Below are 26,871 nucleotides of genomic sequence, written 5' to 3' on the forward strand. Positions count from 1 at the left end.
AAAAAGGTAAGTATAAATTTTGCTCTTATTGTCTTTGACCCACATGTCCAAACATGGAATCATTTTTTCTACTTTATTTCTGTTGAAAATTAGAAACAATAGATACATTGCTGGAGTGTGTTTTATGGCAGTGAATCTAAAATTGATATCAAATTGATTTATCCATTTTAAGAATTAAAACGATTCTTGTTCATTGCTTTCCCAAATAAAGAACATATCATATATTCTCTTTTTTTGGTCATACGATACACCCCCCACAAGATTGTTGATGGATATTGTATCTTTGAGATAGGTAGGGGCCTTTGTCACAATCAGCCTCAAAATATACAGAGATTCTGATAAGCATTTGATATCTGAAACTATGGGACAATAAAGAGTATAGCTGACGTCAGTATGAATTTTTGATAAACCATACATTGATGAAATGGCTGGTGATAGATTGTTAAGGGACAAAAAATACTTACTGGACAACCATTCATTTTCCAAACCCCTTTCTCTAATTATCCCTTGTAATCCATTTGTGGGGTCCTTATTGAGTTTCTTATAATGCTGGTCAGTATGCAGAAGTTAGAGCATAGATTGAGCGTTGATTGAAAATAATCTTTTTTAATTTTTTTTACCAACACTATGCCTCTACCTCAGTTTCATCACCATATCAGGATTTGGTTTTAAAGTTTTTAACATTTTAAAAATCTAATGTTTAACCCTCAGAGGGTGTGATGTTATTATCAGATCACGTGCATTTTTTAAAACCACTTCTTGGTCTGTTTATCTTCCAGATAGATAAAATGAAGATGGTCTATCGATTCAAGTAGTATCAACATGTCTGCCATCAACTATGTTTTAAAGTATCATTTCACACTTATTTTGCAAAATTAATTGCAGTTGGAAAATGACTCTTTTTCCTTGTCACCTCAATTTTTTTTTGCTGGCTAATATTGTTTCTGCACTCTGCCTCCAGAAGCACTACTGACCAATCCCCAATATATATGGTCCAGGAAATACTCCAGTGACATAGACGTTTAGTATCACTTGTGGTCTTATTCACAAATTATGCCAACCTCTAAACTAACAAGGAAATGGTAGCTTCAGGCTTACATATGTAGCTTGACAGCTGCAGTTTTTACATATGCAGGTAAACATGATCAAATAAGCCTGGCAGGAAGAAACTATACTTTTGAATATTAATGATAATAAAAATAATACTTAAGTCACCCCGAAGATCTTGTAGTGGTCAGGGTAGGGTGCCTAGTATTTGAAAGTGTCACTTCTGTGAGGTGGTGACGATGTAGGTTGGCCTTTGAGATGCTCCATGCCCGGTTAATTAGCATGCCGCTCCGGGAATCATGACTGCGGCATTTGCAACTGACGTGACCTGGAGCAATAGGTGATCTGTTTGTTCTGAATTGGACTCCCTGAAGCAGACCAGAGAGAGAGAGAGATGGGAGGGGATCTCTGATGGCCATGTCAGTGAGTCAGCAGCCACATGCTCAGATGCATTGTGCACATCTCCTCCTCCCGCCTTTATAAAGAGGAGCGGGGAAGTGCCATGAGGAGAAGCTGAGATGCGGACAAGACAGTGTGGGCATACACCAGGGGGACTGGGTGCATACTAGTACTCTCCGGTCTCCTACACTAGTGTGCTCCTCCATCTGGCAGCAAGTACAAATTGCGGAGCTGAGGATAGTGGTTTCCGGCTTATTTCTCAGTAATTTCTGTAACACATTCTAGCAATAGAAATCTGCACATAACTATTGGGAACTTTCACCCCACAAGGACAGAGTTCTGACAAAGTCTATAAAGTAACACATCCCCGTTCTTCTCCTCACATAGCCCACCTACATGCACCCCTCGGTGCTCCAAATAGTTCTTTTTGGTGTAAAATTTATGTTTGAATAGAATAAACGGTGAAGTGCAACTCTCCTGAAATGTTTATTTCATTCAGTCTGCAGCTGGAAATAGGAATCTGTAGACAATGAGTGCTTAAAATTGGGTTTGCAGCAAAACTATTGTGGGGGGGGGGAAGCAGACTAAAAATACGTTGTCAGAAAAATTGTCTACTGATAAAATGGATAGAATCAAAATCTGTGGCTACAAAATATTGAAAAATACTGCCCCTTTTAGGCCAAAGGTAAATGGACAGGGGCAAGGGGAATCCTTCTGCTACAGTAGAGATTACCATTTACAGTGAGGTTGGGAAGGGTTTGGGACTAACAGGGAGTTTGTAGCATTCAGTGAGGGATAGAGTTAGGATTAGTAAAGGGTTAATAGGGTTTAGGGATTGGCAGTGTTGCGGGTTAGTTTGGGGCTTTTAGGGTTCAGGATTGGTGGCACTAATTGGTAGTAAGCGGGTTCTAGGGTTGAGAGATGGGTAGCTATAAGCAATAGTAATATTTTTTTAGATTTTGTTAGGGTTTAGGGAAGGTTAGCAGTAAGGGGGAAGTAAAGATTTGTCACATTCAGGAAAGGATAAAGTGAAGGAATTGTAAGGAGTTTTTAGGATTTAAGAAAGGGTATTTTTAAGGGATAGTAAGCAGTGTTTAGAGTTCATTAAAGGGTAGTGGTAACGGGCCACAAGGAGATTTTTGGATAAATTGGTAGTAATGGATTTTTAGGGTTCAGGGAAGAGTAGTCTTATGGGTAGGTTGGGGTTTTGTAGGGCTCAGAGATTGGTAGTGTTAAGGGGTAGTTAGCTAGGTGCCCTTGCGGTTCAGGGAAGGCAAGTAAGGGTTTTTTAGGGTTTAGGGAAGGGAGTATTAAGGTGTAGTTCATAGATGGGAAGTTTTAAGGGGCACTACGGGGTTATTAGTGTAAAGTTAGGTAAATAAAATAATTTATGTAATTAAAACGACTTTTAAAGTCGGTACTTTTTTGTCATAGGTAATAATGTAGGCCACACCATTATTACCTATACACATTGTGGTCAACTCTAATGTCGTTGACATTTTAAAAGTCAACTTTATCACATAAGAGACCAAAATTGATTCCATTTACACATTTTTACAACTTGCTCTGGTAGGCAGCAGCTGTGGGCTTTCATGGTTCATTAAAGTCAAGGAAAACCTCGGTGCGTTCAATAAAGTATTGCGGTCTCTAGTTTTCTCATTGGAATGGGTGCATTATTTATGCAAATTAACATAATTATAGGTTGCCTTGGAACGTCCTTTGATGAGTGTGCGTTCAGGGAAAGTAGTGCTCCCAGGCGTCACTGATTATAGACCACCCAGAGGTTTGCATCCCTGTTTTTGCATCCCTATCCCCCATCTAGTGCTTTTGCAGGGGTTTAAGAAGACCCCTGCCAAAGATAGCCTCCTGCAAGTTTCCCCACAGACCCAGAGAGCATGGTTGATGCTGTTCTGACCAGATCTGCAGTGGCACACCCATATCTGGGCCTTGATTGGGGTGGGGAGATTCTGATCTCACTAAACATGGTTATTTCAGAGATTTTGCCTTGTAATAGTCCTCCACCCCCTAAAAATGTTAAGGAAGTCCACGTTGCACACTGAGAGACTGATTTTCCCTGCTCCCTGTGCAGATTTCCAATAGGTTCACCATACCCAATGTTATCTGCTAGACTTTAAACATTCTGGTATCTGTGGCCACACATATTGTATTCATGGCTGCTCGCAGACCCTAGAATCCTGGTCCAAATGAACTAAAATGGCAGTTTTTAGTTGGCAGCACTTCATGGAGTTTTCTCCAAAAAGGCAGCGCCCTGCTACTGTTTGCACTTTTAAGAAACATCATTTATGTAATAAGAGTGCATTCGTTCGTTCAGTCTGTGAGTTCTAGATTTGTCTTGCCCCACTTCACTTACCAGATAGTTGCTGTTCCCCCTTACTTCCCCCCATACACTCTTTGTTGCTTCCAGTTTCCTGTAGGTCTTCATTACGGTCTTTGTCTTAAATGCCAAGGTCCGCTTGGACCTGCCGAGATATCTGACCACTATGGTGCCCAATAACAATAGCTGCTCCAGTATGAGCTGTAATATTTAAGCCTGTTCCACCGATTCCAGCCATCTTCAGAAATGGACCCTTGGCATTGTTTGCTTGTTGATGGTGGTGGAATAGCAATGTTAGGTTACTGCTGCTGCTGTAATGATACTCTGAAAATTGCAATTGTTAGACATTTTGCATGTACTCTCCACCTTAAGCTTATCGTACACCTGTAAATACAACTAATGTTTCCTTTTTAATGTCAGTAACCACTTTAAAATCCTCAGTCGCTGAGTTGAGAAGTAACTGTTCTGTTCCAGTTATATAATTCAATCAAGACTTTGGTTTCAATAAATCAGTTTATTTCTATACTTTTCTATGCAGTGTGCCTCTTTACCAGGCAGCTCATTGCATTAATTCCAAGAGTTTGTGCAATGAAATCTTGAGAAGCTTCTATGCTGTAATGTAATTTGTCATTCACTACGTTGAAATCCAATCGTACATTAAAGTGACTTAAGAGCAGGAGCGTTTCACAGTGTTGATTTAAACAATGTGTTTTCTCTAGGAGGCTGTGGATGAACTTGAACGTCTTTTATCTCAGACAGTTTACTGCCTGGACAGTAGAGGAAGATGGTGGGACCGGCTGGCTCTCAATTTGCATCAACATTTGAAATGCACTGAGAAGGTATTTTTTCGTTTGTTTTGGATGAATTAACTAATCCTTGTAGGTAAATACTTAACTAAATTTGTCTTTCATGTGTGTGTTCAGTAAGACAAAAGATTATATTGTTTTGATGGTTGATATTTGAAACAAGTCATTGATGATCTGCCTGTGGGTAGTATTCCTGAGCAAAGCAGTGTCTTTGTTTTGCATTTATGTTATGTCTTATATGGTGAAGCTATTCTGTAATATGTGGTAAGGGTTACACAGCAGTTGTCATTGTTTTGTGCTTATGTCTGACATGGCGATACTCTTCTGTGTTGTCATGTGATTAGGTTACACAGCAGTTACATATTGTTTGAAGAAAGTCTTTATTTTTGTTCCTCATGTGGAGGAGAGATGGAGTTAGCTGAATTTTGATGGGAATAATATTGCATACAGTTTCTGCGTAGCTTTAGAAGACCTAGCTTCAGGTTTTCTCGGTCATACATATCTTGGCCTCATGTCTGAAGATACATTTGATACATGTCTTATGTAGTCCTCTTGAGGTCTTGTGGATGCTAGATATAGTGGGAATTGGAAAAAATCTTAAGACAAAACTTAAATTCTAGCACAGCCAGACATTTTGAAAGGGAATTAATTTGGCGATCATGCCAGGCTATGGTGTATTAATGTCTCTAAAAGAAACCCCATTGGGAATATTACAATATATTAAAAAATATTAATAATTATGACATACAGTGAATACAACAGTCCAATTATGCCTTGCAATTTAGAGAGCCACAGTATTACCGTAGATTATTGCAATGTGGCTGTACTAGGTGTTCTTTTATAAGACCACCTTGTAGCATAATAGTAATATATTTAAGGCTTTTACTAGCTCCTCACAGCTTGAAAGAATTGTTAATAACAAGTCAATAGAACTTGGATATTTGGCAACGTAGGCAAGAAAATCTGAATCCTTTCATTCAGAACCCCAAGGTAAACTTTCAGCCACCAGAATTTAACCAACGACTTTTGAAATGCAGTACAACCTAGAGATATTTGAAGGTGGTACCCTGAGAAAATAACCCATCCTGTGTGAACCAAGCTAAACAAGCTGCTTATTATGGGGCAAATAGTTTTTATATTCCCACTGGTAGTGCACATACCAACTTTGAGAGAGAGGTGGATATATAACATCAGTTTAATTGTCGTAAGAAGACTACCCTCAGAAACTAATGCAATGTTAGATGGCCGTGGCTGCACTGCAAAGCCCTGCTTTGTATAAACCTTTAAAACAGCAAGCCCAGAGAATATTGAGCATGGTGTACAGAACAACAAAACAATTTCCGCCGTAATAAATGTGTGTTAAAGAATTATGCTGGACATCCTATCATCAGAATGTTTATCACCTTTGACACACCCAAAATGGGTATTAAAAGGGGGAATTTGAGTATTACAACACCTCTGTCACACCACAGCTTTAGGAACCGGGGTCCCATTACACTCGCTAAGGGAATGCCAAGTTTCCATAATTTTAGGTTGCATGTCCAATCTCATTCTGATAAACTCTAAATAAAGAAACAAGGTTGGGTTCTAGATGTGACCCCAGGAGAACTACAGACATTTGTGTCTTGATAAGATGGAGAGGGGCGAAAAGTGTTGGACCTGCAGGCTTGTCTGTTTCCCTGAAATGACTCACCCTTATAACTTAAAGACTGTGCCGAAGCAAAAAATGACAGAAATAGTTTACGCATGATTACTGATAATCCAGAGCAGTTACATAAATACATAAGGATTGTTATCGTACCAATGCTTTTAAGGTTAGTGTAAGGATGCCTGGTACATAAAAGGCTGTCTTCAGATTAATGCGGTAGTGTCGGCTGCTTACTCAGCAAAAGGCATAACATAGTTGGAATGTAGGTTATTGGATCTAATTTTTTTTCAGTGCAAGAATACAAATGATTCCTGTAATCCCGGTAGGAGTGAACAGTTACCCAAAGTAGTCAATAGTTCAGATGAGGAGGAATAAGAAATGTGCCGTCCCCAAGTCTTTATTAAGTTTTTTTAGTAAGTTGACAGGAGAGATGGTTTGACCAAAAAAAGTGGATAGAGAGCAAGAGAGTGGGCCCCAAGGTAAATAATCAAATATTTGCTCTATTTAAATTAAGCCAAGTGTGATTTATGCACTTCCTAATAGTTCAAATTCAAATACTACTACACGGAGCATAAGCATCATCTATTTGTCATTTGTTTATTATTCACATGTTAGACCCTGTCCATTAATGATCATATCCAAACAAGTTCAGGTTTCAAATGTATTGCTCAGAAGATATACTAACTATTTAATTTATTCAAGGTAGAAGTGACTTTCGTTATTAAAAAAAAGCATAAATTGCAACCTGATTATTGTTGGGGGTGGGTAGGTGTTCTGATATCTGCTCTTATGGTCAGGCTTAGCCTAGTAATCTTCTATTTCACATAATTATAGGATATACTTTTCATTGATATCTACATGGTTATTCTATTCCAAAGTCTTCTGCTATTCGAAAACTGAAGAACAAGTGCTGGTTCTGCTGGTAATTTCTGATTAGGCGTGTTAGCCTCCAGTTGTTGACACCTTTCATGTTGCTATGTTCGGATTTTGTCTACCAGAAGACCAGAATTACGCTGCCTATTGCAGGGAATTTTAAGACTTTATTTAACATCTAACCACTGTGTCAAAAAAGACCTGGGAAGGTACCATCTGTGGAGGGTGTGGTAGTGTATGCAGACCTGATAAATAGAGCCTTTAGGTCTCGCCTGAGACGGCGCATGCACAGTTGATTGCAAGACATTTTGTTAACGAAAAAAGGCTTTTGTTATTGCAATTGCTTTCTAGTCTTTGGCTGTATTGCCACTGTTATTTGCTGGCTCCTGATTAGTCAGCGCGCACAGTTTCACTTCATTTGCTTCTTCCTTCTGTGGACTATTGACCAAGTACTGTTATCTTCTTTTTGATTAGTGTCCTTCTGCTACTTGTATGGGGAATGAGGTGTTTGTTTTCCTTTCTTCTTATCCACCACCATTGTTGTTGCTTGTTCCCTGTCAGTATGTGTACCACCACCCTCCCACCACTACCATCCTACCACCACCCTACCTCCAACACAGCCACCACCACCTTAACCATAGCCACCCTAATCACTACAACTCTACCCTATCCACCAACACCCTACCATAACTGCCACCATCCTAACCGCCAGCAATAACCACCACCCCTGTACCCTGACCACCAACACCCTAACCAACATTAGCCTATCCATCAGTACTGCCCTAATCAGCACCCTACCACCATCACCACCCTAACCTCTATCACCCTAACTACCACCAGCACTCCATTGCCTCCCTCCTCACCACCACTACCTTCACCGCCACCATAACCACATCACCCTAACCAACACCCATCCTACCCACCACCCATGCCTTCACCAACACCACCCTGTCTGCATCACCGTAACCAACACCACCTTAACCACCACCCCCTACCACCACTACCCCATGACATCCCTACTACCATCTTACACATCACCCTAACCATCACCACTCTACCCTACCCACAGCCACTATCACCAACGTCCTATACCCACCCTACCATCACACAACCACCCTCACCACTACCACCACCCTACAGCTACCACAACCAACTTATTAACAACCACCACCACATCACCCTAACCATCACTAACTGACCCAAATCACAAGCAACATAGCCACCATTCTATCCACCACCATCACCCTATGCTAACCATCACTACCTTAACCTGCACCACCCTAATCATTACCCACCGTAACCACAACCCTAACCAACCACCACCTACACCCCCCATCCTAACCACATCACCCTTCCATTTTTCTACCTCCCTAATCACCACCGGCCTACCACCACTCTACCAGCACCAACCTAATCACCACCTACCCTTACCACCACCACCACCCTACTGTAACCCCCACCACTTTACCATAACCACTGCCCTAACATAACTGCCATATACCTTCACTTACCACCACAACCACCCTGTCATCACCCTAGCCACCACAACCACCCTGGTCTCAACCACAATCCTATCCACCACAGCCACCACCTCTACCTTATCCCCACCCTACAACCACCACCCTTACCGCTACCACCCATACCATGACTATCCTACCACCAGCCTCGGCATCACCACCCTCATGAGATTTACCACCCTATCACCACCCTACCATCCACCTTAACCACAACCACCCTAATCACCACCCTACCGTAACCACCTCACCCTAATCACCACCTAACCACAACCACCCTGTCCACCATCACCCTAACCATCACTACCCTGACCACCTCTACCCTGCCACCACCCTAACCACCTCCATCCTCACAACCCCTACCGCCACAACCACCCTACAACCATCACCCTCAGCATCATTTTCAATACACCCTCACCATCCTCACCACCACCAGTATCACCTCCGTACCCTAACCCGCCCTTTCACTCAACATAGCTCTCAATGCCCGTAGAAGCTCTATATTTGTAACAGACCTTTCCAACTCATTACCTGATTGTTGTTTTGATGGAGAACTGTGGTCTACGTTTGCATTTGTTTACTATCAAGTAACTTGTTCTCACCTGAAACTATGCATCTATATATCCAGTATAGCTAAGTTATACCAAAGATTAAAAAATATTCACAAGTTGCGTATAGTTATGTATTGACCTGTACCCCTTATGTGTGGAAATTAATATGCGAACGTTGAGGCTGAGAAGGAACTCTCCAGTATGATGTTGCTGGGAATGCTTGCTTGGCAGATTCAACATTTGAATACATTTTATATTTGATTGCCTTGTATGTTTTAATTGCTGTGCAGAGTTAATGAGAAAACTTAGTGTCCACGGCATTACTTGGCATGCTTTTAACAAAGCAACCTTAAACAGTAGTCCATTCTGCTTCAATGACTAGTTAAATCGGTTTAATTTCTGCTTCAAAGACTAGCTAAATAAGTCTTCTTTTGTTTGTCCCTGCCCTGGAGCACGGCCTCATTATTTGTGTCCTTCCACTGCTTCCTTTTGATCTAGCCTTTTTTTGAGTGGATGTGCTTTCCAGCTGTCTTTCTTGTGTACTTCCTTTCAGCCCTTCACAGTGCTTCTTCTTGTTCCCATCCGTGTGCTTATCCCTCAAGCACCTCCATGTTATGCTTGTCCTTTTGTGCTTCTCTCTTGGATTGCTTTCTCCCTGGAGTGCCTCTCCAAGTTCCATGATGTGCCATCTCTCTCATGTGCTTTTGTTCACCCCTGCTCCACGTTGCTCTCTCTTGCTTGTGTTGTGTACTTCTTCTGCAACCTCTGTGTTGCTTTCACCCCTCTCCTTCTTGATCTCCACCCACCTGTGCCTTACCTGTTGCTTCCACCCTGCTCTCTTTGTTGCTTCCCAATCCACTTTAAAAAAAAATCCTTTAGCATTATTTTTGTTTTAAATTTACATATCCAATTTGGATCAGTAAGAAAAAAAGAAAAAAATAGCCCTGCACGTTTTGTAGGCGAGTGCTTGCATGAAACATAACTGCAAAATGACATGGCTCGTGTGGCTGTGTCATAGCACCTTTTGTTTTGGTTTCCTCTTTTAGCCATTATCACAGCATTGCTTAAAACCATTGGCAAAGCCAGTAGAACCCAGACGTGTGACTTATTGGCTTTGCCAGTGCTTGTTTTTAACCCTTGTTTGCCTTTGTGATTTTGCTCTCTAGCATATGACCGTTTAAACCCTTCCTTCACAGTAAAGGAATTCATGAGGGCTGAGGTTGGACTTGATGGAGACTCTGCTGCACGGATGGCAACTTGAGGTGGCCATGGATAGCATTTGCTACCACCAGCTTTTCCTCTGGTACCCCTGACCCTGTCCTTCTACCCTGGTCTTGGAGATCATAAAATCATTGAAAACAACAGAAAAAGAAAGAGGGCTGCCGGTCATGTTTGACCTTTAGACTCCATAGCCTTCAGTTTAAGTAGGAATAAGGAACCAACAATATGTTGTCAGATATCAAATGGTGTGCACTGTCATTTCTGTTACCACTAGCGAATTGGTGAATCAACGTCCATCTACACTGGCCAAAGTAACACATCAGTGAGCTCTGTAAAATGATGGCAGTACGCTGTTATCACTGTTTTAACAACGTTTGCAGAACAGGATGGGGCAACCCTGTTTTTGCTTTGAGAGGGACACCGTTTTAGGCAATGCAGTAGGTTTATGGTTTTTTTTTTATCGTCTTTGGTGGTTTAAGGTTGGGGAAAGGAGTTAGTGTGGGATGGAGCATAGCTGGTCAGTGACGGTTGTGAGAAAACCACCATATTCGAGCACTGGTTTCCCTGCCATAAAACCTGTAGGATACAGTCCATAGTCCCTTGTGCTGCTGTTCATTTCCCAAGGGTACTTGCCTTTCTCCTAACTTTGATCCCATTATCACCTTTGCAGCTTTGCTCTGGCTGCTTGATTGAGGTCACACCTCCTATTTTGTTTCTGACTGGGGGCAAATGGCTAAGCCTGGCTTTCTGGGGGAAGTGCACCTATTGTTTTTTAGGCTTGAATGAAATTTCAATTATACAGGCGTAATTGGCATCATTTTGTTAATTTTGGTAGGTAAAATTTATTAAGATTACATTATTACTCATCATTGCATCATTTCTGGGAGAAATTTTAGAACAAGATGTACAATTAGGGTACTTTTTTTTTTAACACACGGAACATGTCTGTTAGATTTTTTTTACCCCAGTGGACCATTAGTTAGTTTTTGTGGGGAAAACTACAAATCTGAATGCGAACTTGTTGTATCTAGGTAACAGGAGAATGTGTTTATGGAATGTGGGGTGGAGTTGGAATGTGGGAGGCATGCGAGGATTCGGGACTCGGCTGTTGGAGACCGAAGCAAGCGGATGTTGCTGTTGTTGATCAAAATAAACTCGAGGATTTATATATAACTTTCCACTGTCATGCTTGGTATTTAACAGTGGCGACGAGGATCTGGAGACAATTTCGTTAGATACAGTGTATTTTTTAGCGGACCTATATGCGTATGGGAAGTTTTTCGATTATTTTTCTTTGGTGTTCTGGAAAGATCGCATTTTAAGAACATACAGCTGAGGAGAAATTCTACGGACTGAATTGGTAACTTTAATGTTAGTTACTGTGTGATTTATGGCATTGAACTTAGCCGTTAACAAGACTAAGTTCAAAACAAGCGGCGCACGCAATATGTTTACCGCGCGCCAGCATTCTCCTTCAGCGATGGAGTAGCGCGTTCAAATAACACGCGCTGCACTGTTCAGTAAGCGCGATCAGGTAACACGCGCTGCACTGTCTTCTTCGTGCTGCTTGTATTGATTGGGAGCAACTCGTGCTTCAGTGATATATTTTAAAAGAAGGAATTGTATCAGGACAATAAGACTTACCAGGATTGAAGATGCAATTTGAACCACCATCTAAATTTTTGCAAAACAAAGGTGATCCGCCTATGCATTGGTCCAGGTGGAAGGAAGAATTTTTAACCTATTTGAGTGCGATTGACGTTGAAAATATGTCTCAAGAAAGAAAAAAAAATATTTTGCTGCATTGTTTGGGCTCGGAGGGACAAATGGTGTTCAGAACTTTACCACCTGTGGCTATGTTGGGACAAGGTGAAGGAGATGTAGATGTGTTCAAAGAAGCTTTAATAAGATTGGAAAACAGATTCAAGCCTACACCAAGCGTTGCGTTGAATAGATTCAAGTTTTACACAAGAATGCAGCATCCTGAAGAAACTTTTGATGACTTTTTAACGGCACTCCGGGGTTTATCGATACATTGTAATTTTGGAGAAATAACTGATGAAATGATTAGGGATCAAATTATTGTGCACGTAAAAAGTAGGAAAATTCAGGAACATTTGTGGGTTATGGGAGATCCTAAACTACAAGATGTTATTGCAACGGCTAAAGCTTTAGAACAGTCAGAAAAATGGATAAAAACGATACAAGAATCTGACAAAGCTAGTAGTATGGAATTGGATGTTGTGGGAGCGGTGAGAGGGAATTCCAATAGTAAAATGGGTGATAGCAACAATGTTGTGGAGAGAAAAGAAAGGGTTGGCAGGGTGGATAAATATGCTTGTTTTCGGTGTGGTAGTTTAAATCACTTAGCGTCATCAGCTCAGTGTCCGGCTATTGGGAAGGATTGTAAGAGATGTGGAAGAATGGGACACTTTGCTAGGGTATGCAGGGATGTTAAGAAAAACAATAACATTTTGAGAGGGAAGATGGCGTGTGTGAGTGTTGGAAAATCTAAGGTGGATGGATGGGGCAGTGATGTGAAAAGTGATGAGTATAGTGGGACGGTGTTATCACTGAAAAGTTGCAATGGCGAAAAAGAGAGTGTATCTAAACGACCTATGTGTGAGGTGATGGTGGCAGGAAGAAAGTTAGTACTCATGGCGGATTCGGGGTCGCCGTGGACAATTGTTGTGCAAGATTATTTCAAACTTATGTTTGAAGGTATTTGGGACATGACTGACTTGAGTGGACCTGACATTGTAGCTGAGAGTTTTGAAGGTACGACAATTGATGTTATGGGATTTGTGGAGACGGAAATTGTGTTCAAAGAAAGAAGAGCAAACATTAAATTGTATGTGGCATCGAAAGGCGTGAATGTCTTGGGTTGGAAGGATCAAGGTAAGTTGAATATAATTTTGAACCCCAGGAGCAGAGAACCAGTGTTGGCAGTAGGATGTGAGAAAAACAGGGAGGACATTATTTCCAAATTTCCACAAGTATTCACCAATAATCTGGGTAAATTGGTGAATTACAGCCATAAGATAAAGGTTAAGAATAATGCTATACCTGTAGTGCAGAAACTTCGAAATGTACCCATTTGTGTTAGAGAAGAACTTAAACATATATTGATGGAGATGATAAAAGACAATGTAATAGAAGAAGTAGAATCTTCTGAATGGGTTTCTCCAATTGTGTTGACCCGGAAACCAGACAAATCTTTGAGATTGTGTGTGGATTTGAGGGCGGTGAATGCAAACATTATTGTAAATTGTCATCCTCTGCCTAAGATCAATGAGGTGATCAGTCTGCTAGAAGGAGCAAACATTTTTACCACCCTGGATTTAAGGTCAGCGTATCATCAAATAGAATTGACAGAGGATTCAAGGCATCTTACGGCGTTTATCACCCCACAGGGTTTGTTCCAGTTCAAAAGGATGCCCTTTGGTTTAGCCTCTGCGGCATCAGTTTTTCAAAGGGCAATGTTTCACTTGTTCAAGGACATGGATAAATATGTAAAGTGTTTTCAAGATGACATTTTAATATTTTCCAGTGATGAAGAAGTCCACAAAGAACATGTAGCAAATGTTTGTAATGTATTAAGGGAAAAAGGATTGACTTTAAAGGAAAACAAATGTAAGTTTTTTGCCGAATCTGTGGAGTATTTGGGGCATAGCATATCTGGCAATGGGGTAGTTCCAAAACAGGCGTTGGTTGATGCTATTGTGAAGGCTCCTGCTCCTGACAATCGGGAGAAACTACTGTCATTTGCTGGATTGTGTGAGTACTATAGTAAATTTATTGACAACTTTGCCACAAAAATGGAACCTTTGAGAGAGCTCACACGGAAAGGGATCCAATATATTTGGACGGAAAGACAAAATGAAGCTTTTGAAGCGATAAAAAGGGAGATAGTGGAGGCTCCAACTTTGAAACCGTTCAGTGTGGGGGCGCAATGTGTGGTGACGGTGGATGCGAGCATGTATGGAATTGGAGGTGTACTATCTCAAAGAAGTGGTAAGGACAGGTGGAATGTTTCGTTTGCCTCACGTACACTCAACGACACAGAAAGAAAATATGCTGTGATTGAAAAGGAGCTGTTAGCATGTACTTGGGCGGTGGAACATTTCAGGGATTATATTTGGGGTACAAAGTTCATTCTTCAAACGGATCATAAACCTTTGGTTGGTATTCTTTCTCCAGGTGGGGGATGGAATGCCACAGCTCGTATTGCAAGGCTGGTGTCAAGATTGCAAGAGTATTGTTTTGATGTTGAATATGTACCGGGGAGGAATAATGCGATGGCAGATTGTCTATCAAGACTTCCACAGAATGAGACTAAGGGGGATGAGGCAGTCCGTGAGATGTTAGAGAATGATGTAATTTCTAATGTGTCAGGATACATGACTGAAGAGTTTGGGAGTATCAAAGAAGAAGATTGGATGGATGGGTTGAAAAATGATAGTGTTTTGAAGGAGGTAATAAAATATGTGAGAAATGGTTGGCCGGGTAAAGGGAGGTTTGCATCAGAACTAGAACCGTTTGCTATGGTTAGGGATGAATTGGAAGTGGTAAATGAGATGTTATTCAAGAAAGGGAAGTGCATTCCTCCCAGTGGATTGATACAGACCATTTTGAGCATAGCCCATGAGGGACATCCGGGTATGTCGTCTATGAAACGTTTGGTACGTACATGTTTCTGGTGGCCAGGATTAGATAAAATGGTAGATAGAGTGGTCAGAGAATGTGATGTTTGTGTAAATGCAGAAAAAATGTTAAGAACTGTGCCTGCCCCTTTGGCACCTGTTTCCTGGCCGACCTCTCCCTGGCAGAAGTTGGGATTTGACATTACTGGTCCATTTTATTCACTTCCAGCTGATGCACGTTATGCTCTGGTTCTTATTGATTATTTTTCCAAATGGCCTGAGGTGAAAATGGTTCCAAGCGTTTCAGCGAGTAGTATAATAGAATTTTTCAAGGAAATTTTTGCAAGAGAGGGCTATCCAGAAGTTGTAGTTACGGACAATGGGGTTCAATTGGTTGCTAGTGAAACACAGAGATTTTTTAGGTACAGCAACGTTAAACATGTTACTACTCCATTGTATGAACCACAAGGCAACGGACAGGTGGAGAGATTTAATCGGGTTCTTAAAGACAGCATAATTTGGGCACGTGGTTTTGGAGGTTTGTGGAAGGAAAAGTTAAGAGAAAGATTATGGCTTTATCGGATTACTCCACAATCCACAACAGAGGTGAGTCCTTTTAGACTGTTAAGGGGAAGACATCCTGTATCAAAATTATGTCCATGGTGGTTCAAGAGGAAGCATGGAAAGGAGGAGTGGGAAAGTGTATCTCTGGAAGAAGTCAGGGAAAGAGTCAAGGGCAAACAGATGAAGATTAAAGAAATTTATGACAGAAAGTGGAATGTGAAAGAACCTAAGTTTGTAGTGGGAGATTGGGTTAAGATACGTAAGCCTGGTTTGGTAAGAAAGACTGAAAGCAGATTTAGCAAGGCTATCAAGGTGGTCAAGGTGTTAAGAAATAGTGTGGTTACGCAGGATGGCAGGGTGTGGAATGTGAGAAGGGTGGCGAAGTGCCGTGGTGACCAAGTTGATGGTAATGAAGGTAATTGTATTGATCAGCTGGTAACAGGGTGGAGTGGTTGTTGTGAAGAAGTTGTACGACCTGTTGAGTGGGCAGGAAGCGAAAGAGAGTACAGACAGTCTGTCTCTGCTGATGCTTCCTCAGATCAAGGGAGTTTTGGGGACAAGATAGGGAATGGAGATTCTGTCGCTTCAAGAGTAAAACTTAATGCGAGGAAACGTTGTCCACCGGGCAAATTTAGAGAGTTTGTGTAATTAGAAATTAAGTGTTAATGTGTATAATAGTTTTGTTGCATTCTCCATCATTATCTATATTTTGTGTTTTTATTTTGTATTTTCTGTGTTTTTTGGACTATGCAACACCATTTATTGTGTTTGGTTTCGTTTTATATATTTCTGTTTTAGGAAGGGAAATGTGTTGTATCTAGGTAACAGGAGAATGTGTTTATGGAATGTGGGGTGGAGTTGGAATGTGGGAGGCATGCGAGGATTCGGGACTCGGCTGTTGGAGACCGAAGCAAGCGGATGTTGCTGTTGTTGATCAAAATAAACTCGAGGATTTATATATAACTTTCCACTGTCATGCTTGGTATTTAACAGAACTGCAGTGTTTTAAATGCGAGCGGCAGTCAACAATCATTTTAGGTAAATGTTTTACTGGGCAGACCGTTAGGATAATCTTTTAGACCAAAACTGCCAAGCGTTTTGAATGCAAGCAATTGTAAATCAACTTGAAATTACATTTTTGAGTTGAACTTTCACTCAAACGTACGGTTTGGATAATTTTTTGAATGTTTTGATAAATTTTACCGTAATTTTGCAAATTATGCCAATTTCATGCACCCATAGTTTTTTCTCCCCACGGGACTGGACTGCAGGACAGAGGTAGGGGGTGTGGGATGGTCTCTGCTTACCTTTGGTCACAGCCACCACTGGCACCACCGCCTCAGTCTTCGGCACACATGCACCCCCCTGACTTTTTTATGGTTCTGCTTGGCCTGGCACCAGGAGCATGCTGCATTTTCACCATTATTCCCTCGAAAGCGAAACTGGGCTGACTTTTGGAAGGGGGGGGGAGGGTAGCACAAGAAACACTGCCAAGACAACGGTCTTTGCAGTGTTGTCTTTGGGGGAGTGGGTAGAAGAGGGCAGAGACAGGGAGTCGAATACCAAGGGGTTCACTTGTTGTGTACGGTTCCACATATTCATGTGTCCAGTACATTAAAGTGAACCCACAAAAACTCAAGAATTCCTTATTTACCAAATCGCAGGCTATTTGTTTCATAGTATGTTAACGTACAATGATTACAGCCATAGTTTTTATTTTTATAAACAGATTTTATTGAGTGTTTTCATTAGAACATTAAAAAAAGACAAGAAAATATACAGGCAGCAGGTTAAGCAAAACCATTACTGCTTTAAGCAAGTGAGCACTACTCAGTCATCAAACGATAAGATAGATTAGCACGATATAATACATCTATTCTGCTGTCAGAGCTTTAAGGTATTTGTCCCAACCACTTCCCCCCACAATCTATCATGTTTACGGGGGCTGCCTCAAGCCTCATAGACCGGTCTTTCCTGCTGGGTTCACCAGTCAACCCCTCAGCTCCATTGTGAGGGGGTGGGAGGGGCAGGGGCTTTCCAGTGAGCTGCAATGTCTTGCTTGGCAATCAGTAGAGCCGTGCCCAGGAATGCTTGGTCAGCCCCAAACCTCCAGCTCCATCCAAGAACTCCAACAGAATCATCAGTGGAACCCCACACCCCAACACTTAAGTGAGCTCATCCACTACAGCAGACCAATAGTTTTGCATCTGAGGGCACATCCAAACCATAGGGTAAAAGTCAGCTGGGGCAATACCACAGTGGGGACAAACGGGCTCAGGGAGAAGGTTTGTGCGGTGGAGCGTGAGAGATAAGCACTGATGTTTGCATGAGGCGCAAGCTGGAGGAAATGGTAATAATCCTTGGTGCCGTCAGAACGTCCCTCCAATCATCATCGTCAAAGGGGCCTATCCAGTTCCCCCACTGAGTTTTGGGATGGTCTAGGTCGCCAGGGGTATTACTGATCAGTGTCCGGTAGATTTGGGATAATCCCTCCTTTGCCTAACATTCCATAAGAAGTTTGGCTTCCATAGGGCTGAATTGTGGGAGATGTGGGAATGGATAGCATGTCATAGCTTAAGGTATTTATAAAATTGTGTAATAATGTGTGCGTAAGTGCGCTGAAGCTTTTGAAATGGTTGTACATGTGTCCCTGACCATACATCACCTGACTGTGAGAATCCAATGAGGTCCTATCTCTCAAAGCTTTGTAGTGTCGCAGTTACGCAGATCCAGGTGCTATGGCAGAGGGGTGTTTTCTGTGTAAGTGTATTTACCCAATAAGTGTGGGGCAGGGAAACTCTCCAGGTCAGTAGGACTGTTTTGGTTACAGGGGTAGTGTCTTTACAGCCATAGTTTTAAGTTATCCTTCTGCTGTTGTTTCTCGTTTTGTTTTCACATAAGTGATATTGCGAGACGTAATCTCTGTATGTTTTGTAATTGTCATTGATACTTCTTCGTAGTACCTTCTCATACATGCTGTTTTAGGAAATTCAAAGTATTATTATCCACGGTAAACCTAAGAGCTTTCCATAAAATTTCCTCTCAGTACATGGGCCAAAATGCCATAAGCATATTCCTAAATAAAAATAAAAAAAGAAACAGTACCTTGCTTCAGGACATAGGAACTGCAATGCTAGCTTGAACCTTTTTAGCCAGTGCCTGAAGCTGCCGTTTATACATCGTGACACGTCAGTATACGGGCAGCGCTTTCCCTACCATTTGCATGGCTAAAAACGTTCTGAAGCAGCATCAAGAAAATAAATCTCTCACACCAAATCTTCACAGTGCAGACTTGTATATCCGTTTTGTGTTTTGGCTTAATTCTCATTCCAGGCACTCACCATGTTCAGCGACGGTGCTTAGGAAGTAATTTGCCAAAAAGAGATGGTCTGATAATTTAAGTGTCAACCTCCGATTAGTTTTTCTCTTCTTGCATGCAAGACCCATGAATGCTAATTTGTAATTTGAATGAGAAGTAGACAAAGAGCAGCCTCGTTGATTTGATTTTTTTTTTTGCATTGTTTCATTTGATAATATTTTTGCTTTCTTTTCTGCATTGCATAGTACAAGTACTGTAGAACCTGAACCTGACAAAGTATGTGTCTGTTTGCTAGTGGGTAACATTGCTATAGAAATTCCAGTAAATATTAATCTGTTTTAGTTGCAACACATGCTTGCCAGCTAATAATCAGCCTGAACCTGCGAGGCAGATAAAATAATTTTCCTCGCTCTTTGAGCCTCTCATCTGCGAGTGGTAAATCTATCCTGGTGAGTCCAGACATGGACTGAAGACAAACACTCTTAAGGCTTCATTGTTGGGCACCCTACTCTTTTGGGTTGAGGGAGCTGGCTGCCTGCTGGCTCTAGGAGACCTCTCCGGAAAGGTTGGCATAGTATACTATCCTGTCTGATTAGATAGACCTAAATAGTAGCCATCTATATTTATAGCCCCATGTTTCTGGGTCCATTTACTTATTCAAAGGTTTCCCCTGATCTGCATAGTGCCTAGGGTTTTTATCAGCACACTCGGTGATAACTGCTAGACCTCTCTTTTTATGGTCGAGCCTGCGTTGCATGCGCTCGCGCATGCGTATCGCAGCAAGACGCTTTAGCATTTAGAAAAGGGCTCGGAGCCCTGTCAACATCACGTCAGTGTTTTTTATTGGTTCGTTGGCTTGCCTAATAAAATCTGCTTGCTTTCATTAGTCGAAGGCACGCATACGTCATGCCTTTTTCCGGTAGCTAGCCCTCCCAGAGCGCAGCGACCAAGTACAGAAAACATGCGCGGCTCGCTGTTTTCCATCGGGCTCGTGGACTTCTTTTTCTCTAATTTACGAGCGCGATCTCGCTTGGCAGAAGTCGAGCGCTTTACATAGTTAATTTCACTTTTTCGGGTTATGTACATAAATGCACTTTTGCCCGATAGGTGAAAAGTCGGGTTAGGAGTTTACAACGCGATCAGCTCTAACATGAGCAAACGCAAGACCGTTGCATTGTAAATGCTTGTTTACATTTGCATCGATCAGCCTAGTCTACTGGTGATTTTCTGCGGGTTGTATTTATTTTTCTAAAGATATGTAATCGTTGGTAGTTTGCAGAGCATTCTCTCAAAAAAATGAACTATGGCTGTCTCATAAAAGTCTCAATTTAAATAGCTCTAAGATGTTTATAGTCAAGATAACAAGGAAGATCGGGTGTAGCCTTTCTTCACATTCCAGAAATTTTAGTACAGAATTTCCTAGTCTTGTAAATAGGAAAAAATGTGAACCTTTTCAGTCTTGATTTATTGTTTAATGCACAGATCGGAGTTAAGACAGGCTGTCACTTGAACAATTTAGGATACATTCTTTGTCTGCTATCAACTGCTCACAGGGCTTTGCTGCTAGTGCTCCCATCTTGATTATTGCAGTGCTTAACCTGCTGACCTTTCTTCCTTTCAAATCTACAGGATTGTTTTGCTTCACTAATGTTCTAGCAGAAACACTCATGCTCTGACAAAAATCTCTGGATTGCGCTTCTTAGTCCAAAGAAGACATTTATTATTTCACTTTGTAAGGTTTGTTGCTGAAAGCACACATTTAAAAATGGTCACAGCAATGAAATGAAAACATGTAAAAATGATTCTCCACTGCAGTATACACAGCAAATATAGTATCTATATTATAATGCAAAGCAAATAATGAATAAAAAATATGCATCACTATGAGGCAAGGACACAACTGCTTCATCTCCCTTCTATTCAGTATCAGATTGCCAGATCCCAGAATCGATCGAGGAGAGAGAGGTCAATTATCCTCATGGGAAGAATGACATACCCCAGCGCCCTGGGCATGCCTGAGATCTGAAAACACTCTCAGTCCCTGGACCATCTTTTTCTTGGCCTCATACTTTGAACAAACAAGAGAGGAAAATTCTAGAACCTTTCCCTCACTGCAGAAGTTTATTTATTCAAAAAATTGCTGATTGGTTTAGGCCAACTTTGAAAATAACACGTCAGGACTTGGCCACAATCCCAGGGTGCCACTTCAAAACTAGACCGTTCACTACCGCCTTAGTACATTCTTATCAGCCTAAGCCCTTAGTGGGAAAGAACACGAAAAATAAAAACATGAGCACACTGTACAACGTGGAAAACTACTTGCAGCTTTTAACATGGTGGTGGCTAATGCTAAAATAAAGTCAATAGGCATAATGAAGCTGGTGGTCACTAATGTGACTGTGTGCTGCTAGGCTAAGTGCAACATGGAGTCAGTGGTCAAAACTCACGTATCATTACAAGGATACAAAGGGTGCAGGTTGCAGTGGTGTGGTCTGTCAGTGTTAAGAGTATGTCACTGACCATGTCAACGCAGGCAGACCACCCATGCCCTGGCTTATATATATCCCTGTCCGCTGCCTTTCTATATAAGAAATAATTTAGGACCTATGTTCAGCCTCTTTAATAAGGCAAACAGGTAGCTCCAACTCACTGAGTCTGACGCTTTTGTCATCTCTGTAGAGAGAATCGTCACCTCCCTTTCTAGTTTCTCAGTCAGTGCCAAAGCGTTGTCGACATGCAGTTTATTATGCCTCATGGCCCATTTTGGCATAAAGCCCGATTAATTCAAAGCCTTTGCATTATTTGGGCTACCAAACTAAGCAAGGACATAGGGCAGTATGAGGAATATAGTTGTCTGTGTCCACCTGGATTACGTATAACTATTATTTACACTGTGTGCAAATCCGGAGGGAGATAATCCACGTCAAGGGCCTCTCCCACCATGTTCTTTAGTGCCTCAATCAGTTTAGAGGTATGTGCCTTAAAGAACTCTGCCAGAGATGCATTGAGTTGTGGCATTTTACCAGAGAGTAGTTGGGTCACAGACTCAAGTAGTTCTGTCCCTATGACGGGAACTAGTCTTTCTTTCACTATTATACTTCTCAACGGGAGATCCAATAGTAAGCCTTAAATATTTTCCTCCAACTTCTTCCCTTCTCAACAATAGAGATGTGTGTAGTATTGTGTGAATCTCTGAGCTATGTCACTTTCCCTTATAATGGCTGAGCCAGCCACCTCCAGAATATGCATGAGAGGCTCATAGTTCCCCCATTGGTAAATACGACTCTGCACTGTAAGCCATACCTTTCACGCTTCGTCTTCTAAGACTTGGTGTAGAATTGTCTTAGTATGTACACAATTATTTAATGTCTCAGGCTCGTGGGTGTGTGTGTACTACGTCAAGTCTCTAAATCAAAATCTCTTGTTGTCTTTTACTTTGGACCCCTGTCAGGAAGCTGATAATATCACCTTGTAGTTGGGCTTTAAATGCCTCCCCGAGCGTCCCTGGTGATTCAGTTGACCGCTTGATAGCTTGAAAAACGTTGTTTATAGCTTGGTCTTTAAAACCTCCACATTTTTCATTTAGCAGGGGCCATGCCTCTAGTCTCCAAGCGACACATCTGTTTGTAGGCATAGTTTCACCAGGGCATTACCTGGGATACTTCTTGCTTGGATTTGTACCTCCATTACCTTGTGTGCCGGTGTCCTGGGAAGAAAAAAGTAGTCTAGCCGAGAGAATGCTTTTTTCACCTTTAGCTAAAATGAGAAGCTGCATTGACAGGGTTGAAACAATCTATACGTCCACTAGACCCCTAGGCCTCCACCACCTCATTCCAGTCTTCTCCTAAAATCATTGGACCCTCTGCAGTTTCTCCATTAGGCAAGTGATAACTTATAGAAATGTTGCTTTCAGTAGTGGCGGAACATCTGCGCTCACTAGCGACAGCAGACTCCCATTCATCAAGCCAGTTACTGCCATGTATCCACCACGATGACTATCCTGGTAAAGCTACATAAGTTTAAAGAGCTCATGTTGTTGAATCACTGTGACCGTCCCCTTAAAATTCTCTCTTGGTAAACCTGTGCATATCCTCCTCTGGCCAAGAACAGGAATTTGTTCCCCTTCAAGTACATTTCTTGTAAGAGAAGTGTGTCTCCTTGCAGTCGTTTGGCTGTCTTGAGTACTGCTTCCCTTTTAATTTGGTCTAGGAGATCATTGATGTTGGCATTGATGGCTTGTAAGGTTTCAGGTCAAACTTAATAATACAGAGCTTTTAAAAAAAGCCTTGTCTAAGATTCATAACCACATAACCCATGCAAGAGTTAGAAGTCCATAGGGGTTTGCTGGCGCATACGGCTTTCGATAAGATCTACATTCCCCTTCAGCAGCTTTGCTCTGTGTCCCACATCTGACTTCAGAATTGTCTTCTACTTGTAAGTCTGCGGAAGAGTCTCTTTGTACAGATCAATGGTTTAATACCTACACAAGTACAGCAAAGAATACAAAGTATGTGATTGCTTTGCAGTATGAAATTGTCTATGTGCTAGTAAGCAAGTTATACCACAAAAACCCAGTCACTCATATCTCTGGAAAATGAACAAAATATATTCCACATTTTCTCAGTTGGCTGAAGTGACTAGTTATAACTCAGAGAATCTTCCAAGAAATTATTACTGTTGCATATTTCATCAGGGAACTTTGAATTTATTGACATTGAATTTAACTACCTTGTAACTTTCATTTCCGTTCCGGCGAAGACCAATGCTAGGTTTGCAAGATACCCTGCCATTGCTGTGAGACTGAAATTATGTGTAATCCGTTGCCTCGAGTCTTAAGGGGCAGAGATATTGGTTGCAGTTGTGATAGTCAGCAACATTTTTAATTTCCATCAGTAAGCCTAAGTTCCTGTATTCTCATGTATGTTGGCAAGATAGGTTCAGTGGACAATATAATGTGCAAGAGTCAATGAGTCCATCATGCACTGCTCAAGCCAGTTTGTTTTCAAGGAATTTTATTTTAACATAATTGATCAGATAAGAGAACATTGTTGCTCCTTGGTAAACTTTAGCTGGGAGAGTGGGTCACTGAGCTGAGCTTTAACCCTGGTCAGTGAAGTGTTCTGAATGTCTGAATCCTGATACAGCAGACTCAGCCTTCCATCCTTTCCAGATGAGTAAATTAAGTACTGTAATTGGATAATAGTAACATTTTGTTATGTACTGACCTTAGAAATGGCAGAAGTATTGAATTTACCTCTACATAAAACCTTATTACTTGATCATAATGCAAGCCTCTGTTTTTGCCATATGGAGGTTTTACAATGGGTACTTCTAACTGTAAATTCCTCACCTTTAGAATAATCTTGAGGTGCCAGACTGCAGCAGTGCTTTTGCCTGGCACTAGGTGGTGTTGTGCTTCTCTCTGTTGGCTTTGTTCTGCCTTAGAAGTGATAGAGCAGAGCTGTTTAAGTGCCACCCTTGCACACTGACGTAAATTCCTGTCTTTCTGTGCCTTCAGACATGGATCCGGGCTCTGCTCTTCATTTTCTTCATCTTTTGACATATATTTTGCAAAGATGTTTCTAAAAAAAAAAAAAAAAAATCAGTGTACAAGGGAATAATGTTCTACAGGATTTGTAGGAACACTACAGGATTTAAGCCATACAATGAATGTCGTGAACGGATGTCGTTGACAGACCTGCATTAGGATTGTCTTTGGTGATAGGGCTCAGTGCACGATTCCAAGCCAAAGCTGAAGGTGACCTGGGAACGTGAAGAGAATCTGTACGTTGCCAAACACTCGAAGAAACTTCACAAACCCATCTCTTGTTCAGAGTTGAGGATGCAGACCCATTACAGTCTTTGTTTCGGTTGAAGTTTTCATATGAGTCCAGATTGAAATGGAGGAGAAAACGCAAGAAAGCCTAGTAAGACTGATTCCCACCACAACCACACTTTGTCCAAAGAAGTTGAAAGTGTGTCAGCTTATCACTCAAGCTCACTCCTGATCCACAGAGGAGTTGATTAAGCAATTGGATCCAATGCACCCCAAACTCCGTAAGTCATCAGCAGCATTGCAACAAATTGAGGTCCATGTGCATTGGTACGTGGTTTGTCTGTTCTGGACATTTGTCAGTCTTCGACATGCTTTCAGTGCACACATTCACAAAGCACCACTGCCTTGATAACCAGATGGGACGAGAAGGGCATCCCACCTGTTCTGTCCAAGCCCTCTCCACAACTCCTCGACCTTGGGAGGCATTTCTTTGTGCTGGAGCATTCTGCAGAAGAACTACCTTATGTTTCTTTCTGGTAGATACTCTAACCGCAGATTCCTCACTCCCCTCTCACCTCCACATTCTATGGAAGGGTCTTTTTGTCCATTCAAAAAGATCAAATGTCATTCTAGATCCCAGTCTAGAGGACTAGGAATCGGGGATAATTAGGAGGGGTCGCTTGACCCTGAAAATACCAGCCTTATGATTCCAACATGAACTGGTGTGAGGATCTGGGTGCGGCCAGTGGACTGGACACTTCTCCAAATACTGGCATGCATTATTTCCCTACCGTAGCTATGGAGGAAGTAGTGACTTTCACTTTGGTAGTGCAGAGGGCGGCTGATTGTCTTTCGCTTTGGTGGAAAGAACGCTCCTCGGCCTTCAGTTGCCCTCAGTAGCAGTTAAGACTGTTGTCTTGACAGAGGTGCTACAACTGTGAATGTCCCCTCAGAACCTCTACTCCCACTCAACGAGGCCCTCACGGATGTCGTACTTGGGACCAGGTCTTAGCCCAACTCAGGGGCTCCAGTGACTAGGATGATTGCCCACTGCCACCACCTCGCTCCAGGGGACCCACAGTTCTTCGCCCAACCATCCTCTGCCAGAGAGGTTGGTAGTCTAAGCCTCTACTTCCCATGGAAACCCATGCACAATATCTGTCTCACCCCCGGATGGGAAATCCAAGAGTTTGATGCTTTAGGGAAGATGTTTTCTTCCCCCAGCCTGGCACTGCAGTCCATGAGCACCGCATGCCTTTTGGGCCACTATTTCCATGCACTATGACATATGGTTGCGCAGGTGCTGGCATTGTTCCCGGAGGAGGTCCAGGCCGTCCTCTCCGTGGCTGTTGCAGACGGGAGAGATGCAGTGCAGTTCACCATCAGATGTGGACTGGACACAACTGACTCACTGAGCAGAGTGGTTTAGTCAGCAGTGACCTTACAGCATCACGCCTGGTTGAGGACTGGCTTTTCTGGGAATGTCCAATCATCACTATTGGACATGCCCTTTGGCTCCTATCTCTTTTGAGACAAGGCGGATTCAGTGCTGGAGCACTGTAAGGACAGCAGAGCTTACAGCCAGGTCCTTCGGGCTTTCCATGGCCTCTTGTCACCCACAATCCACCTTTTGCAACCACAGAGGGGCTTCCAGCTGCGTCTTTACTCTCCTACCAACCGCACTTTGCATGCCCCCCAACCTCTATGTGCCCAAATGTGCAGTATGACCAGACCACGTGGTTCGGGCTGCCAGTAGTCGGGCCAGTCCAAAGGCAGCTCCCCCCCTCAAACCCTCCTAATCTGCCCTCGTACCACCATAGTCACTCAGTTGGTGACAGGATGTGTAATCACCTGCTACACTGGCAGTCCATAACATCAGCCAAGTGGGTTTTGCAAATTGTCCAAAAAGATACTCCCTCCCCTTCATGATTACCCCTCTCCCCATACCACCAACTTACGACTGGCTGAGGGAGGATCCCCCATCATTTCTCTGACAGGAAATTGCTGCTGTCTTCAAAAAGGACGCCATAAAGAGGGTGCTGACGCCAGAAGTAGGTAGTGTTTGCTATTTCTGCACTTTTTGGTGACAAAAAGGACAGAGGCCTTTGACTTGTACTAGTCCTTTGCACTCTCAGTTTCTTCCTCAAGAAGTAGAAGTTCAGGATGCTCATACCG

General features: G+C 42.1%; 1 protein-coding gene across 1 annotated transcript in view; it reads left to right on the plus strand.

Moving 5' to 3' along the window:
* FAN1 (FANCD2 and FANCI associated nuclease 1) overlaps positions 1-26,871 on the plus strand; it is a 231,126-nt gene that overhangs the window by 76,010 nt on the left and 128,245 nt on the right. Inside the window, exon 8 of the mRNA XM_069222393.1 lies at positions 4,501-4,620. Within this exon, the coding sequence (XP_069078494.1) occupies positions 4,501-4,620 (120 nt within the window). The remainder of the gene's footprint in view (positions 1-4,500; positions 4,621-26,871) is intronic.

The sequence above is a fragment of the Pleurodeles waltl genome, chromosome 3_1, assembly GCF_031143425.1.
Source record: "Pleurodeles waltl isolate 20211129_DDA chromosome 3_1, aPleWal1.hap1.20221129, whole genome shotgun sequence".
NCBI classification, from domain to species: domain Eukaryota; kingdom Metazoa; phylum Chordata; class Amphibia; order Caudata; family Salamandridae; genus Pleurodeles; species Pleurodeles waltl.